At 41.2% G+C, this 18,363-nt stretch overlaps 1 protein-coding gene across 1 annotated transcript; it reads right to left on the bottom strand.

Annotated features, from left to right (window-relative positions):
• Nucleotides 1-3,037: 3,037 nt before the first annotated feature.
• On the bottom strand, nt 3,038-12,528 carry clcn4 (chloride channel, voltage-sensitive 4). The gene is made up of 13 exons (XM_083937766.1): nt 12,396-12,528; nt 10,707-10,861; nt 10,529-10,628; nt 9,766-9,953; nt 9,561-9,683; nt 8,903-9,109; nt 7,566-7,646; nt 6,196-6,741; nt 5,933-6,119; nt 5,432-5,830; nt 5,130-5,346; nt 3,410-3,964; nt 3,038-3,108 (listed from the first exon to the last, which is right to left on the bottom strand). Exons 1-12 carry the CDS (start codon nt 12,409-12,411, stop codon nt 3,874-3,876), a joined length of 2,310 nt encoding a protein of 769 aa, XP_083793892.1. The 5' UTR covers nt 12,412-12,528; the 3' UTR covers nt 3,038-3,108; nt 3,410-3,873.
• Between the last annotated feature and the right edge of the window lie 5,835 nt (nt 12,529-18,363).

The raw sequence follows: 18,363 nt of genomic DNA, 5'->3' as shown, positions 1-18,363 counted from the left end.
ACATAAACATATTAATACATTAATACATAAACACATAAATACATTCTCCTGGTTTTTAAAAACAAAACCGATGATCGTTCATTGTTTTCACCTGTTTAAACACTTTATTATTATTGTTATTGTTATATTATTATTATTGTTGTTATATTATTATTGTTGTTATTATATTGTTAAATTATTATTGTTGTTATGTTCAAAGTGACGTCACGATGAAACGACACAAAGACAAAAACATCAGTGGAAAAACGACACGGCGACAAAAAGCAATAAATAATAATCAGCTTCATAATAATGTTTATTTTATTTACTTATTTAATAAATAAATAAAATAATAAATAATAATCAGCTTCATAATAATGTTTATTTTATTTACTTATTTAATAAATAAATAAAACAATAAATAAAAAAGAATAATCTGCTTCATATAAATGTTTATTTTATTTACTAATTTTATTCTGTATTTAATTAATAATTAAATAAATAACTAAATAAAATGTATGTGTTTATTTATTATATTTATTTCTGTATTTAATTAATAATTAAATAAATAACTAAATTAAATTTATATAGGTGTTTATTTATTTAATTAATTCCGTATTTAATAAGTAAATAAAATAATAAATAATAATCAGCTTCATAATTATGTTTATTTTATTTATTTATTTTATTCTGTATTTAATTAATAAATAAATGAGTAAATATGGAAATGAATGCATTAATTAACAACAGTTGATAATTAAACAGGACAAAATAAATATGGGAATAATTAATTAAGGTTTATATAAAAACATTTATTTTATTTACTTCTGTGTTAAATAGATAAATAAAAATAATAAATAAACAAATCATATTCAACTTCATATAAATATTTATTTTAGTCACTTACTCCTCATTTAATTATAAATAAAATCATAAATATGGAAGTTAATGCATTACTTTAATAAAAGTATTTAAACAGGTCATAATAATTAATTAATCAACTTTATATAAACATTTATTTGATTTATTTCTGTATTTAATTAATGAATAAATGAGTAAATAAACGTTTATATTTAAACAGGTCATAAAAAATAAATAAATGCTTTGTTTCATTCTGTATTTAATTGAACAATTATTCATTCCTTTATTTATTTATTTCCATATTTAATTAATTCTGTTTTTATTTAGAAAATAATTTAAATATTTATTTAATTATTTCTGTATTTATTTATTTTTACAATAACTACTTATTTTAATTATACACATATTCATTTATTTCTGTATATATTTAAGCATTAATTTCCATTTGTATTTAATTATTCCTGTATTTATTTATTTATTTATTTAAATATTTATTTAATTATGTCTGTATTTATTGAAGCATTAATTTCCATATTTATTTAATGATTTACGGATGAACGACTGAATTCTTTCCCCACAGACACAAAAAGATCATAAAGGAGTAAATTCACTGTAAATCTTTAACATTTTTGACATTTTTGACACGTTTTAATACAAAAACACATTTGAATAAACGTGCGTTTGTGTTTTTAACGTTAAATATAATAAAAATAAACAAAAACAGAACAAAGTGCAGCGACGTGTCACAGCGGGTCCCTTTGTTTGATCACAATAAACAAACTCAAGTATAATTAAAATTATAAAAACTTTAAACTAGAAATAAAACTTTATAAAGACGAGGATTTCACTCAAAGGTGCGTTTGAAACCGTTTGACAGGAATTCAGTTTGTCTCTGATTATTATGACTTTATTTCAATTCAATTACAAATTTATTCTGTAATATTTTGTCTTTTTTTCTCATTTTTGAGACTTTATTTCAATTAAATTAGATTTTATTTTGTAATATTTTGTCTTTTTTTCTCATTTTTGAGACTTTATTTCAATTAAATTAGATTTTATTTTGTAATATTTTGTCTTTTTTTCTCATTTTTGAGACTTTATTTCAATTAAATTAGATTTTATTTGTAATATTAGAACTTTTTTTTTAAATATTGTGATTTTATTTGAATTCAGGGCGCACTCACACTGTCACTTCTGGCCGGGGGCAAAACCGGTTTTTCAGCTAAAGCCTAGAACCTTTAAGCGTGTGAGTGCAACCGCTCCACGCACAACTGCGGACAGCGGGCCGTGGACGAAAGAGGTGGGCTTTAGCGGAGCCGTTTGCACATGTACGAGCACGAGCGTGCGCACGTGTACGAGCACGAGGCCTACGGCGGTTCTGAGGTCATTTCCTGTGCGCCTGTTGGGACGTAGAAAAAAGAAGGAGGGACCATGCGCGGACATTTGAAACAATGGCGGTGAAAGGTTCACGTTGGTGTGATGCGGAGGTGGAGTGTTTACTGCAGATTTGGTCGATGAAAAGATTCAAAAACAGTCGACAAGACGCACAAAAACTCCGAGGTCTACGGAAAGATCTGGAAACAAAGCCACGCATCGCCATGACGTCATCAATGCGTGTGACGTGTTACGGCGTGATGACGTATAGGCAGCAAGAAGCATTCTCCGAGGCCCAGGTAGTGTGAGTACAAACGGGCCTGGAGGGGGGGACAAGGACCCTAAAGCACGGGGCACGGGACGGAGGCACAGTGGGAGGGCGCTCTAACCTGTGACGGAGGCACAGTGGGAGGGCGCTCTAACCTGTGACGGAGGCACAGTGGGAGGGCGCTCTAACCTGTGACTGAGGCACAGTGGGAGGGCGCTCTAACCTGTGACTGAGGCACAGTGGGAGGGCGCTCTAACCTGTGACGGAGGCACAGTGGGAGGGCGCTCTAACCTGTGATGGAGGCACAGTGGGAGGGCGCTCTAAGCTGTGACGGAGGCACAGTGGGAGGGCGCTCTAACCTGTGACGGAGGCACAGTGGGAGGGCGCTCTAACCTGTGACGGAGGCACAGTGGGAGGGCGCTCTAACCTGTGACGCACGCACAGTGGGAGGGCGCTCTAACCTGTGACGGAGGCACAGTGGGAGGGCGCTCTAACCTGTGACGGAGGCACAGTGGGAGGGCGCTCTAACCTGTGACGGAGGAACAGTGGGAGGGCGCTCTAACCTGTGACGGAGGCACAGTGTGAGGGCGCCCTAAACTTAATATTTTATTCTTGTAATATTAAAACTTGTTTCCTTTAAATAATGTAACTTTATTTTTTAATATTATACATTTTTATTTTCTGATTGTGATTTTATTTTAGTTAAATTAAAATATTACAGAATAAAATTTTGTCTTTTTTTCTCTAATTTTTGAGACTTTATTTCAATTAAATTGGATTTTATTTTGTAATATTTCAGCTTTTTATTTCCTTGACTTTATTTTGATAAGATTAAGACTTTATTTTGTAATATTTTGTCTTTTTTTTCTTTGAAATATTGTTATTTTATTATAATTAAATGAATATTTTATTCTGTAACATTAAAACATGTTTTCCTTAAATCTTGTGACTTTATTTTAAATAAATTAAGATTTTATTTTGTAATATTTTGTCTCTTTTCCCTGAAAAATGCCTTTATTTTGATACTGTTTTCCTTTCAAACGCACCTTTTCTGGAGTGAGACTTGACGTCCGTCAGTGTGATGTCACTGCAGCGCCAGCGTCTCCCCTCGCCGCGGCGCTCTAGGCGTTGGATCTAAACGCTGAGTTCCTGCCGACAGCGTCAGCGACGGATGTTCGGAGGGTGTGAAATGTCGAGGAGAAAGAGCGTTCACACTGAAAACACGTGGAGCTGCGTGGTCACGACGGGCGGGACTTGCCTCAGGAGGTGGGAGGTTACACAGGTTACAGTAGCGTGGAGCCGCGGGGGCGTGGCGTGGAGCCGCGGGGGCGTGGCATGGTGGCGTGGAGCCGCGGGGGCGTGGCATGGTGGCGTGGCGTTGTGGCGTGGAGCTAGTTGAACATGATGGACTCGGGATCCTGGTTCATCATCTGAGCCATGTGCCGCAGGACGTCCTTCTTGGTGATGATGCCCAGGAGACGCCTGAGGAGACGCAGACCAAGTAAATATGGAAATTAATGATTTAATTAATAAAAGTTTATATTTAAACAGGACATAAATAAATAAATATGGGAACAAATAATTATATAATAATAATAATAATATAAACATTTATTTGATTTATTTCTGTATTTAATTAATAAATAAAATAACTAATAAACGTTGATATTTAAACAGGTCATAAATAAATATATAATAATATAATAATAATAATATATAACATTTATTTGATTTATTTTTGTATTTAATTAATAAATAAAATAACTAATAAACGTTGATATTTAAACAGGTCATAAATAAATATATAATTATATAATAATAATAATAATATAAACATTTATTTGATTTATTTTTGTATTTAATTAATAAATAAAATAACTAATAAACGTTGATATTTAAACAGGTCATAAATAAATATATAATTATATAATAATAATAATAATATAAACATTTATTTGATTTATTTTTGTATTTAATTAATAAATAAAATAACTAATAAACGTTGATATTTAAACAGGTCATAAATAAATAAATGCTTTGTTTCATTCTGTATTTAATTAAACAATCATTCATTCCTATATTTATTTATTTATTTCCATATTTAATTATTCATGTTTTTAGTCATACTCTAATTTAAATATTTATTTAATTATTACTGTATTTACTTAAGAATTAATTTCCATATTTATTTATTTATGTATTGACTTGTAGCCTAATTTTAATATTTAATGATTCCTGTATTTATATATCAATTTATTTAAATATTTATTTAATTAGTCCTTTATTAATTTATATAGTAATTTCCATTTTTATGTAATTATTTCTGTTTTTATTTGTAAACTAATTTAAATAATTATTGTATAAATAAATACAAGAATAATTAAATAAATAAGTATTTTTAATTCTACACAAACATATTTATTCCTGTATTTATTTGTTTTTTAATTTTTATGTAATTATTTTTGCATTTATTTTATTTTTATTTATTTAATTATTTCTGTATTTTTTATATAATAATTAATTTTTTTTAATTTTAATTTAATTTATACATTAATTTAAATATTTAATTTTAAAATGTAAATCCACGTCTTTTAAACATTTTGACACGTTTGAATAAACCGTTGAATGTGCGTGGGCGCCGTTTTACCCGCTCCTGGTGACGAGACACTGGCGGAGGCCCAGCTTGCGGAAGATGTCGACCACGGTCTCCATGGGCGTGTGGTCGGTGACGGTGAAGGGGCTGAGGTTCAGGACGCGGCGCAGCTTCAGCGGCTGCGGGTTGCTCGCCGGCAGCTGCGGCGCGTCCTCGGTGAAGTAGACCACCGAGCTGCTCACCACGCCGTCCTGCTTCTGACGGGCGTTTTCTGTAAACACACGCAAACACACGAGTCTGTGTCATCGCCTTCACGCCTTCTGCTCGCACAACGAAACGTGTCAGTCAGGACTTACTGATGGCGAGGGTGAGATCCCGGCGCTGCACGAAGCCGATGAGCCTCTCGGACTCTCTGGAAACGACCACGGGGAAGCCGTTATAGTCGGTGTCTTTGATCAGCGCCTCCACGTCCTCCACCGTGGTGGAGTCCTGCGTGAGGACGGCGAGCGGGGGGTCGTTTCTGCGGGGCCGCATCACGTCGGTGGCCAGCGTGCGGTGGGTGAACTCGTCCCTGACGTCCAGGTAGGGGTAACCGTTGAGCTGGATGTGCGACTCGTAGATGCCCTCCTTCCCGAATGCGTCCGCCACCCACTTGCTGGTGACGGCGGCGGCCATCAGGGGGACGATGTACTCCAAACCGCCGGTGAGCTCGAACATGATGACCACCAGGGAGACGGTCATCCTGGTCACGCCGCCTGAATGGACGCAAACACAACGGGTTTGATTAACAACCACAAAGACAAACCGCCACTTCCTGCAGGAGCAGCCAGGACGCGTGTGTGGCGAGCGCCGCTCACCCAGACAGGCGGCGGCTCCCACCATGGCGTACAGCCCCGGTGTGACGCAGTCCGCGCCGGGCCGGCACCAGTTCTTGAAGATGATCCAGTCGTGGTGGTGGTACGCCATCTGCTCCACGGCGATCCCGACAATCCGTCCGGCGATGGCTCCGACCGCCATGCTGGGGATGAAGAGACCGGACGGGATCTGGACAGGAAACAGAATCATCAAGAGAGGTTTGGGGGAAAATCAGAAGCGACGCCGCACGCCTCCTCGCACTGACCTTCATGCCGAAAGTGAAGATGGTGATGACGATCTTGAAGACGAGGGCGAGGGCGAGCTGCCACAGGGCGTTGTAGACCCCGGGCCCCGCCGGCCGGTCGGGGATGTCGTCCACGGGGCGACTCATGTTGGGGTTGTTGATGTAATCGCACAGCTGCGACGACTCCAGGGCGCCGCAGTCGTTGAAGAGCTCGGAGATGAGCTCGCTGGTGCTGCGGCGCGTGTACGGGTTGGGGAACGCCAGCACGGCGGTGATACCCGTCACAGCGATGACCTCCAGGACCGGGTACTTCCCCAGCTGCGTGGTCTTCCTCCGCCGGCACCAGGCGATGTTGGCGCGGATAAAGAGCGTCCCCCAGAGGCCGCCGAACACGCCCAGCAGGATGAACGGGACCAGCTCGGCCATGTACCACGGCGTGTGGTACTCCACGTAGAAGAGCACCAGGCGGCTGTTGCCGAACGGGTTGATGGAGCGCAGCGTGAAGGCGGCGACCAGCGCGGCGAAGAACGAACGCCACAGAGTCTTCAGAGGGAAGTAGTAACTGACCTGCAGGAGCGCCATCGAGAAGAGAATAAGTCATTTTAAAATATATAAAATAACATTTATATTTATTTAATTATGTTCAGATGTATTTGTATTTATTATATTTACACGTGTATTTATTATATTTACATGTGTATTTATTATATTTACACGTGTATTTATTATATTTACACGTGTATTTATCATATTTCCACGTGTATTTATTATATTTCCACGTGTATTTATCATATTTACACATGTATTTATTATATTTACACGTGTATTTATTATATTTACACGTGTATTTATCATATTTACACGTGTATTTATCATATTTACACGTGTATTTATCATATTTACACGTGTATTTATTATATTTACACGTGTATTTATTATATTTACACGTGTATTTATTATATTTACACGTGTATTTATTATATTTACACGTGTATTTATTATATTTACACGTGTATTTATCATATTTACACGTGTATTTATTATATTTACACGTGTATTTATTATATTTACACGTGTATTTATTATATTTACACGTGTATTTATGATATTTACACGTGTATTTATTATATTTACACGTGTATTTATTATATTTACACGTGTATTTATTATATTTACACGTGTATTTATGATATTTACACATGTATTTATTATATTTACACGTGTATTTATTATATTTACACGTGTATTTATTATATTTACACGTGTATTTATCATATTTACACGTGTATTTATTATATTTACACGTGTATTTATCATATTTACACGTGTATTCTCTCTCTGATGGGTATTTTTCACACCTATGGCTCCACAGACGCAGCGTGAGAACAAACCTCTTCCAGACTGAACAGAACTCCTCCGATTGGAGCTCCGAAGGCCACGGACACTCCAGCTGCTGCGGCGGCCGACAGCACCTGAGGGGTCAGAGGTCAGAGATCAGGGGTCAGAGGTGAGGGGTCAGAGGTGAGAGGTAGGAGTAGGAGGTGAGGGGTCAGAGGTGAGGGGTCAGGGGTAGGAGGTGAGGGGTCAGAGGTAGGAGGTGAGGGGTCAGAGGTAGGAGGTGAGGGGTCAGAGGTAGGATGTGAGGGGTCAGAGGTGAGGGGTCAGGGGTAGGAGGTGAGGGGTCAGAGGTAGGAGGTGAGGGGTCAGAGGTAGGAGGTGAGGGGTCAGGGGTAGGAGGTGAGGGGTCAGAGGTGAGGGGTCAGGGGTAGGAGGTGAGGGGTCAGAGGTAGGAGGTGAGGGGTCAGGGGTAGGAGGTGAGGGGTCAGGGGTAGGAGTTGAGGGGTCAGAGGTGAGGGGTCAGGGGTAGGAGGTGAGGGGTCAGGGGTAGGAGGTGAGGGGTCAGAGGTGAGGGGTCAGAGGTGAGGGGTCAGAGGTGAGGGGTCAGGGGTAGGAGGTGAGGGGTCAGGGGTAGGAGGTGAGGGGTCAGGGGTAGGAGGTGAGGGGTCAGGGGTAGGAGGTGAGGGGTCAGGGGTAGGAGGTGAGGGGTCAGGGGTAGGAGGTGAGGGGTCTGAGGTGAGGGGTCAGAGGTGAGGGGTCAGAGGTGAGGGGTCAGAGGTGAGGGGTCAGGGGTAGGAGGTGAGGGGTCAGAGGTGAGGGGTCAGGGGTCGGAGGTGAGGGGTCAGAGGTGAGGGGTCAGAGGTCGGAGGTGAGGGGTAGGAGGTGAGGGGTAAGAGGTGTGGGGTCAGAGGTGAGGGGTCAGGGGTCGGAGGTGAGGGGTAGGAGGTGAGGGGTCAGAGGTGAGGGGTCAGGGGTAGGAGGTGAGGGGTCAGAGGTGAGGGGTCAGGGGTCGGAGGTGAGGGGTAGGAGGTGAGGGGTCAGGGGTAGGAGGTGAGGGGTCAGGGGTAGGAGGTGAGGGGTCAGAGGTGAGGGGTCAGGGGTCGGAGGTGAGGGGTAGGAGGTGAGGGGTCAGGGGTCGGAGGTGAGGGGTCAGAGGTGAGGGGTCAGAGGTCGGAGGTGAGGGGTAGGAGGTGTGGGGTCAGAGGTGAGGGGTCAGTGGTCGGAGGTGAGGGGTCAGAGGTGAGGGGTCAGGGGTCGGAGGTGAGGGGTAGGAGGTGAGGGGTCAGGGGTCGGAGGTGAGGGGTAGGAGGTGAGGGGTCGGAGGTGAGGGGTAGGAGGTCAGGGGTCAGGGGCGGTAGTAGCTCAGTCCATAGGTGACAGCGTACTCTACCTCTCGGCGCTTGCCCTCGTTCTTGCTGTACTTGGAGAAGAGGCTGCAGAAGAGGTTCCCGCAGCAGCACGCCACGTGGACCAGAGGGCCCTCCTTCCCCAGGCTGAGCCCCGACGACACGGCCAGAACCAGGGTGACCGTCTTGATGAGCAGGGTCCATTTGCCCAGGTACCCCCGGATGATGAAGCCGCTGAGGATGGTCTTTATCTGCACCAACACAGTTACTTATCCTTAGTGTGTAAAAGAACCTTAGTGTGTGTATTTCTATTTATTCAAATCCATTTAAAAATGTCTTCATTTATTGTTTTAATGAACTGTTAGTTTTCATTAATTTATGAATATTATTGCTCATTTATTTATCAAGTTTAATTTCATTTAAATTAATGTATTTTTTTAAATTATTTAGTATTGTTTTAATTAATTTATGAATATTATTGCTCATTTATTTATCAAGTTTATTTTTATTTATTTAAATTAATGTATTTTTAAAAATTATTTAGTATTGTTTTAATTAATTTATGAATATTATTGCTCATTTATTTATAGAGTTTATTTTTATTTATTATATAATATAATGAATTGTTCTAGTTTAAACCAGTAAATGAATATTATTGTTATTAAAAAGGCCATAAAATTTAACTCGGCCCTTGCGACTCACCTCTGGGATTCCCGAACCGCAGGCGTACGGAGCGAAGACTCGAACCAGCGACACCGCCAGGAAGGAAAAGAGCAGCGCCCACAGAACGTACAGGAAGTAGTTCAACACGTACGCTCCGGCTCCCTGGGAGGAAAAACGACCACGAAATATAACAAACAACAAGCCACAGAGGTTTGTTCTCATTCATCGTTTCCTGTTTTCTGACCTCCGAGTAGCCCGTCATCAGCTCCGCCCACTTCTGCCACTGAGGACACTTGTCGCGGTCGTCGAAGGTCGTCTCGTTGGACGTCCAGCAGCACTGCTCGTGGCTGTACCAGAAGGCCGACAGACACACGCCCTCCTTCAGGTCCGTCATCCAGTCCACCGCCAGGTCGATCACCCCGGCCAGCGTGCCTGCACAGAGCGCACACGTCACTACTGCGGTTTCAAGCGCACGCCGCTGCACGTGCGTCCTGTTCAACGCTCTGTTTACTTGAATTAATAACGATTTAAGATGCAGTCAGAATAAGGGTGTAACGATGCATCGTGACGCGGATAAAAAAACGTGCACACGCGTGACGATTCGCACCGGTTACATCTCTAGAGATGTCCTCTCGAAAAGAGGACGACCCACTCTTCCACTGAGCCGCCCAGTTGAAATGACGAATTGTGACCTTTGTGACGTCATTTCAACCCGTTTTCTACTCGTACGCACAAACTGGACGCGTGTTCACAGGGGAGACTTCGTAGTGGTAGAAATTAGATTCGTACTCACGTAAAAACAAGCCGAACCCGAACCTGAACCTTTTTTATTTACGCACACGAACGGTTCGAATCCCGGACGCATCTTTTAATCCCGGACGCAGCTTTTCGGCAGCTGTCTTGCTCCGTACAGACATACCATAAAAAAACCTTTTTCCAAATCTAAAGTCACTTTTTCTTTTTCTTGCCGCGGTTCATTTTAGAGTTGGTGAGACGGGACAACTGACCCGAGAGGAGTCCGATGAGCAGCATCACCACCCATCCTGACCAGGCGTCCAGCAGGCTCTTGATCAGCTCCCAGACGGACTCTTTGCTCTTACTGGTGATCTGCGGAGAAGCCGTCGTCATTTAGACTGAAAATAGGCCGAACACGTGTATGCGTGTAACAGGGAGACGCGGTCCAACCTTGCGGTGGCGGTCCGTGTCTCTGGATTTCTCCCTCAGCCAGTCGATGGTGTGGAAGTCTTCGTACGTGCCCACGTCAGGAAACGGCTCGTCCAGGAAATCCATCAGGTTTCCAGCGCCGTTCATCTCCTCTGTGGGCGTGGCGCCGCTGGCACCTGGAGGACGGGAGCGCAGCGCCGTCAAACTTTCCAACGTGCAATTTTAGTTTTATTGATTTAAATGTACAACAATTAAATGATAATAAACAAGAGGATTATTTAGATATTTATTTTATTTCGATGGATTTAAATGGTCTACAGTTGACTGATACTGAATGTTTTAAATATTTGTTTTATTTTAATTTATTTAAATGTTCAATAATTGACTGATACTGAATATGAAGTTTATTTAAATATTTTATTTTTATTTATTTAAATGGTCAACAAATTAAATGATAATGAACAAGAGGATTATTTAAACATTTGTTTTAGTTTTATTTATTTAAATGTTTAAAAATTGACTGACACTGAAAATGAAGTTTATTTAAATATTTTATTTTTATTTAAATGTTTAAAAATTGACTGACACTGAAAATGAAGTTTATTAAAATGTGTTTTTATTTATTTAAATGTTTAAAAATTGACTGACACGGAATATGAAGCTTATTAAAATATGTTTTTATTTATTTAAATGTTTAAAAATTGACTGACACTGAATATGAAGTTTATTAAAATATGTTTTTATTTATTTAAATGTTTAAAAATCGACTGACACGGAATATGAAGCTTATTAAAATATTTATTTATTTATTTAAATGTTAAAAAATTGACTGACACTGAATATGAAGTTTATTAAAATATTTATTTATTTATTTAAATGTTTAAAAATTGACTGACACTGAATATGAAGTTTATTAAAATATGTTTTTATTTATTTAAATGTTAAAAAATTGACTGACACTGAATATGAAGTTTATTAAAATATTTATTTATTTATTTAAATGTTTAAAAATTGACTGACACTGAATATGAAGTTTATTAAAATATGTTTTTATTTATTTAAATGTTAAAAAATTGACTGACACTGAATATGAAGTTTATTAAAATATGTTTTTATTTATTTAAATGTTTAAAAATTGACTGACACTGAATATGAAGTTTTTCTAAATATTTTTAAGTAAAGTTCTTGATTGTAATTCAGATGTATTTGCGTTTCCCAGACTTCTGCACTTTCAGAACATTTCTTCTTTAATTATCTGTTTAATTTGAATCAAACTTGTCCATTAAAAGCCTGAAACACAGAAACTTTTCATTGTGTTGCGCACAAAAACACTTTTAAATCCATTTCCCCTCAGATTATCTTTGTAAATCACCTGCTAATAAATGATTATTACATTGATGAACTGTATCATATGATATTCTGCTTTGTGAACACTTATCACAGCTCTTTTTTTAGTAAACTTGGTGATTTTTATGCAGATTTATTCGCGTTAACAGTAGAAAATGTCGTGACACATGATCCAGAATGTTCTCAGCTTTGCTAGGTGTTGAAACGCTTCTTCACACTTTAGATTGAACATGTTTTATGTGAGTTAAGACGTAAAAACAGAGGCTAAATCCAGATTCATGCTAGCATGCTCCCGTTTAAAAGGGTTAGCATGTACAGCATCGTCTGCGCTAGCTACGTTAGCTCGTTAAAGTCGTCTCTTACCTTCACCGGCCTCCATTTTAAAGTCCGTCCTGTGAAAAAAGCTCCTTTTTAAATTAATATCTTATTGAATTTCGACTTTTTTTTGTACATTTTATCTTCAGTAAAATGAGTAAATTGACGCTAGATGTCAAAAATAAATAAACAAGCTAGCGTCAGACTACTTCCCACAATGCACCTGTTCAGACGCTGTGTTATGACGTCACAGATCGTTTATTTATTATTATTATTATTTATTTATTTTTGAGATCCTTGCAGTGTTTATTGTTTCTATGATAGTGTTTGACACTTTGTGTATAAATTTAATATTTAAATAAAATTTTAAAAAAAGATTATGGAGCACTGAACATGATTTAAGTCAATAAATAAGTAAATTAATGCATAAATAAATTCAGGAATGAGTAAATAAATTCGGAAATAAATACAAAAAAATTATAATAATAAATAAATCAGGGTTCCTAACACCTTTCCCCAGGTCAAATTTATTTATTTAAATAGTCAACAATGACTGATACTGAACAAGAAGTTTATTTAGATATCTATTTTATTTAAATGTTCAACAATTGACTGATAATGAACATGTTTTATATATTTATTTTATTTATTGTTTATTTAATTGTTCAATAATTGACTGATACTGAACATGAAGTTTATTTAGATATTTATTTTATTTGTATTTATTTAAATGGTCAATAATTGACTGATTCTGAACATGATTATTAAGACTAAACGTGACTTAAGTCTCAATAAATAAGTGAATTAATGCCAAATTCAAGCACTTTTAAGTTCAACTTTCAAGCTTTTCCAGCATCTTACAGCTGTGGTAAATTCCAGATTTGGGCAAATGCATATATATTGAAAAAGGTGATTATTATTATCATCATCATTATTATCTCATCTCATCTCATCTTCATCCGCTTATCCGGGGTCGGGTCACGGGGGCAGCAGCTTTAGCAGTGGACCCCAAACTTCCCTTTCCCGGGCCACATTAACCAGCTCTAACTGGGGGATCCTGAGGCGTTCCCAGGCCAGTGTGGAGATCTAATGTCTCCACCTGGTCCTGGGTCTTCCCCGAGGCCTCCTCCCAGCTGGACGTGCCTGGAACACCTCCCTAGGGAGGCGCCCAGGGTTCATCCTTACCAGATGATCCTGAACCACCTCAACTGGCTCCTTTCAACACAAAGGAGCAGCGGCTCTACTCCGAGTTCCTCACGGATGCTGAACTTCTCCCCCTCTCTCTAAGGGAGACTCCAGACCCCCTCCTGAGGAAACACATTTCACACGCTTGGACCTGGACCTGGTTCTTTGGGTCCTGACCTGGACCTGGTTCTTTGGGTCCTGACCTGGACCTTATTCTTTGGGTCCTGACCTGGACCTGGTTCTTTGGGTCCTGACCCAGCTTTCAGGACCACAGGTGAGGGTAGGAACCAGGAATGAGCGGTAGATCCAGAGCTTTGCCTTCCTCAGCTCTCTTTTCATCACAACGGTGCGGTAGAGCGACTGCAGCTCCGCCCCCGCTGCTCCGATTCTCCGGCCAAACTCACGCTCCATCGTCCCCTCACTCGTGAACAAGATCCCGAGGTACTTGAACTCCTTCACTTGGGGTCAGAACTCATTCCCTACCTGGAGTAAGCAAGTCACTGAGGTAGTCTGCTTGCTGAAGGTGCTGCTGAAGGTCACTGACCGACGATGCCATCAGGACCACATCATCTGCAATAAGCATAGACGAGATCCTCAGCCCACCGAACTGCAACCCCTCCCCACCGGGACTACGCCTAGATATTCTGTGTGACCCCCACACGCCATAATCCCCCAGCACCTCCCGGTCATATGCCTTCTCCAGATCCACAAAACACATATGGACCGGATGGGCACACTCCCAGGCCCCCTCCAGGATCCTTGCGAGAGTGAAGAGCTGGTCTGTTGTTCCACGTAAAGGATGGAATCTGCATCGTTCCTCTTCAATCTGAGGTTTGACTATAGGACCAGACTTCCACGCTATGTTGAAGAGACGTGTCAACCAAGACAGCCCCTCCAAAAGCAAAGCTTTCAGCATGTGTGGATGCAGCTCATGGATCCTGGGGCTTTGCCTCTGTGGACTTGTTTCCTTCCTCAGTGACTTCTGTCAGAGATGTTGGCGATGATCCCCATCAGCCTCCAGCTCTGCCTCTACAAAAGAGGGCGTGTTGGGCCCATTCAGGACTTCCTCAGAGTCCTTCCACCGCCCCATGACCTCATCAGCTGAGGTCACCAGCGTCCCGTCCTTACTGTGAACAGCTTGGACGGTTCCCCGTGTCCCCCTCCTGAGGTGCTGAATGGTGGTCCAGAAGCACCTCGGTGCCCCCCAAAGTCCTTCTCCAGGACTTCTGTGAACTCCTCCCACACCCGCTGCTTTGCCTCTGACCCAGCAGAGGCTGCAGCCCTTCAGACCTGTGGGGACCTCAGAACCATCTCCGGAGTCTTCTGGGAGACCAGATCCTGAAGGCCTCCTTCTTCAGGGGGACCCCTGACCCCCGGGGTCCACCACGGTGGTCCAGGGTCCCCGCCCCTTGAGGCACCTGAGACCTTGAGGCCACAGCTCACCGCTGCAGCTTGGTTGTGAAAAAATGCGGAGTATTTTCAGGCACTTCATCTAAAATTCAAGCCCTTTATCCAAAATTCAAGCCCTTTATCCACAATTCAAGCCCTTTATCCACAATTCAAGCACTTTTCAAACCTTGAAAACGCATTAAAATTCAAGCATTTTCTAAGATTTCAAGCACCTTTACGAACCCTATTATTAGGCAGACAGACAGGTACAAGAAGGCAGGCAGACAGGTACAAGCAGGCAGACAGGTACAAGAAGGCAGACTGGTACAAGCAGGCAGACTGGTACAAATAGGCAGACTGGTACAAGAAGGCAGATTGGTACAAGCAGGCAGACAGGTACAAGAAGGCAGGCAGACAGGTACAAGAGGCAGGCAGACAGGTACAAGAAGGCAGGCAGACAGGTACAAGAAGGCAGGCAGACAGGTACAAGAAGGCAGACAGGTACAAGAAGGCAGACTGGTACAAATAGGCAGACTGGTACAAGAAGGCAGACTGGTACAAGAAGGCAGGCAGACAGGTACAAGAAGGCAGACAGGTACAAGAAGGCAGGCAGACAGGTACAAGAAGGCAGGCAGACAGGTACAAGAAGGCAGGCAGGTTTAGGAATTCTGGCAGACTAAATAAATTATATGAATTTGATATATTAAGTTGCATTTGTAATTGAATCTTTTCTCTGATCCTGTCATAAAAAAAAAATACTGTCAAGTGTTTTAAAAACAACCTCCTGCTTCGGCAGCGTGCTGACAGATCGCTTACGCGGACCGGAGAGCCCTCAGGAGAAAACGGTCTCTTCTCTGAGAGAGGAACTCGTTTTGCAGGATTTTTAAGGCACATGTGATCTCAGCTTGTAATAATTCAGCTCAGGGGCTCAGGGAGGGCCAGGGTCGGCTCTGGCACCACATCTGAAGTGGTCTAAAGTGCCTGGAGCTAAATGTGACAGAAGGTATTTGGTGTTTTGTTCCTGAGAGAAGGTTAAGTGCAGGGGTTTCAAACATCTTGAAAGACGGCATTTTCTAATTGAGACTTTGCTGCTGAAGCTTAGAGGCGTGATGAATCTGTCTGTACTCATCGTGACAAGGAGGGTTTCTTATATGCAAAGCAGCTCTCTTCTGTTTGAATGACTTTGAAAATAAAAACATATAAAAACAGGAATATAAAGCAGTGAGTATGCGCTCAGTGGCCACTTTATTAGGCACACCTGGTGCTCGATAAAGAGTCAGTGTGGTCTTCTGCTGCTGTTCCCTCTCTGTAGAAAGGGGCTGGTGTTGTGCGTTCACAGATGTTGGAACCAGTGGATATTTGAGTTCCTGTCCCTTTCTATCAGCTCCAACCAGTGTGTCCATCCTCCTCTTCCTCTGGCGTCAACACCTGCGCCCACAGAACTGCCGCTCTCTGGGTCTTTGCTCTTTTCCGGAGCGTTCTCTGTAAACCAGAGATGGTTGTGCGTGAAAATCCCAGTGGATCAGAGCAACAACCACGCCACGTTCAAGGTCACGCAAGTCACCTTTCTTCCCCCGTTCTGATGCTGCTTTGACCTGCAGCACGTCCTCGTCCCCGTTTAAAAGGGTTAGCATGTACAGCATCGTCTGCGCTAGCTACGTTAGCTCGTTAAAGTCGTCTCTTACCTTCACCGGCCTCCATTTTAAAGTCCGTCCTGTGAAAAAAGCTCCTTTTTAAATTAATATCTTATTGAATTTCGACTTTTTTTTGTACATTTTATCTTCAGTAAAATGAGTAAATTGACGCTAGATGTCAAAAATAAATAAACAAGCTAGCGTCAGACTACTTCCCACAATGCACCTGTTCAGACGCTGTGTTATGACGTCACAGATCGTTTATTTATTATTATTATTATTTATTTTTTTGAGATCCTTGCAGTGTTTATTGTTTCTATGATAGTGTTTGACACTTTGTGTATAAATTTAATATTTAAATAAAATTTAAAAAAAAAGATTATGGAGCACTGAACATGATTTAAGTCAATAAATAAGTAAATTAATGCATAAATAAATTCAGGAATGAGTAAATAAATTCGGAAATAAATACAAAAAAATTATAATAATAAATAAATCAGGGTTCCTAACACCTTTCCCCAGGTCAAATTTATTTATTTAAATAGTCAACAATGACTGATACTGAACAAGAAGTTTATTTAGATATCTATTTTATTTGTATTTATTTAAATGGTCAATAATTGATTGATTCTGAACATGATTATTTAGATATTTGTTTTATTTATTATTTATTTAATTGTTCAATAATTTACTGATTCTGAACATGATTATTAAGATTAAACATGACTTAAGTCTCAATAAATAAGTGAATTAAAGCCTTTTCCAAGGTCAAATTCAAGCACTTTTAAGTTCAACTTTCAAGCTTTTCCAGCACGTCACAGCTGTGGTAAATTCCAGATTTGGACAAATACATATATATTGAACATTATTATTATTATTATCATTATTATCTCATCTCATCTTCAGCCTCTGATCCTGGATCAGGTCTCAGGGGCAGCAGCTTTAGCAGGGACCCCAAACTTCCCTTTCCTGGGCCACATTAACCAGCTCTAACTGGGGGATCCTGAGGCGTTCCCAGGCCAGTGTGGAGATCTAGTCTCTCCACCTGGTCCTGGGTCTTCCCCGAGGCCTCCTCCCAGCTGGACGTGCGTGGAACACCTCCCTAGGGAGGCGCCCAGGGTTCATCCTTACCAGATGATCCTGAACCACCTCAACTGGCTCCTTTCAACGCAAAGGAGCAGCGGCTCTACTCCGAGTTCCTCACGGATGCTGAACTTCTCCCCCTCTCTCTAACGGAGACTCCAGACCCCCTCCTGAGGAAACACATTTCACACGCTTGGACCTGGACCTGGTTCTTTGGGTCCTGACCTGGACCTGGTTCTTTGGGTCCTGACCTGGACCTTATTCTTTGGGTCCTGACCTGGACCTGGTTCTTTGGGTCCTGACCCAGCTTTCAGGACCACAGGTGAGGGTAGGAACCAGGACTGAGGGTAGATCCAGAGCTTTGTCTTCCTCAGCTCTCTTTTCATCACAACGGTGCGGTAGAGCGACTGCAGCTCCGCCCCCACTGCTCCGATTCTCCGGCCAAACTCACGCTCCATCGTCCCCTCACTCGTGAACAAGATCCCGAGGTACTTGAACTCCTTCACTTGGGGTCAGAACTCATTCCCTACCTGGAGTAAGCAAGTCACTGAGGTAGTCTGCTTGCTGAAGGTGCTGCTGAAGGTCACTGACCGACGATGCCATCAGGACCACATCATCTGCAATAAGCATAGACGAGATCCTCAGCCCACCGAACTGCAACCCCTCCCCACCGGGACTACGCCTAGATATTCTGTGTGACCCCCACACGGCATAATCCCCCAGCA

Source organism: Echiichthys vipera (genome assembly GCF_963691815.1).
Source record: "Echiichthys vipera genome assembly, chromosome: 23".
NCBI lineage: Eukaryota > Metazoa > Chordata > Actinopteri > Perciformes > Trachinidae > Echiichthys > Echiichthys vipera.
The sequence above is the reverse complement of the archived record's forward strand: the minus strand, read 5'-3'. Positions and strand labels throughout refer to the sequence as shown.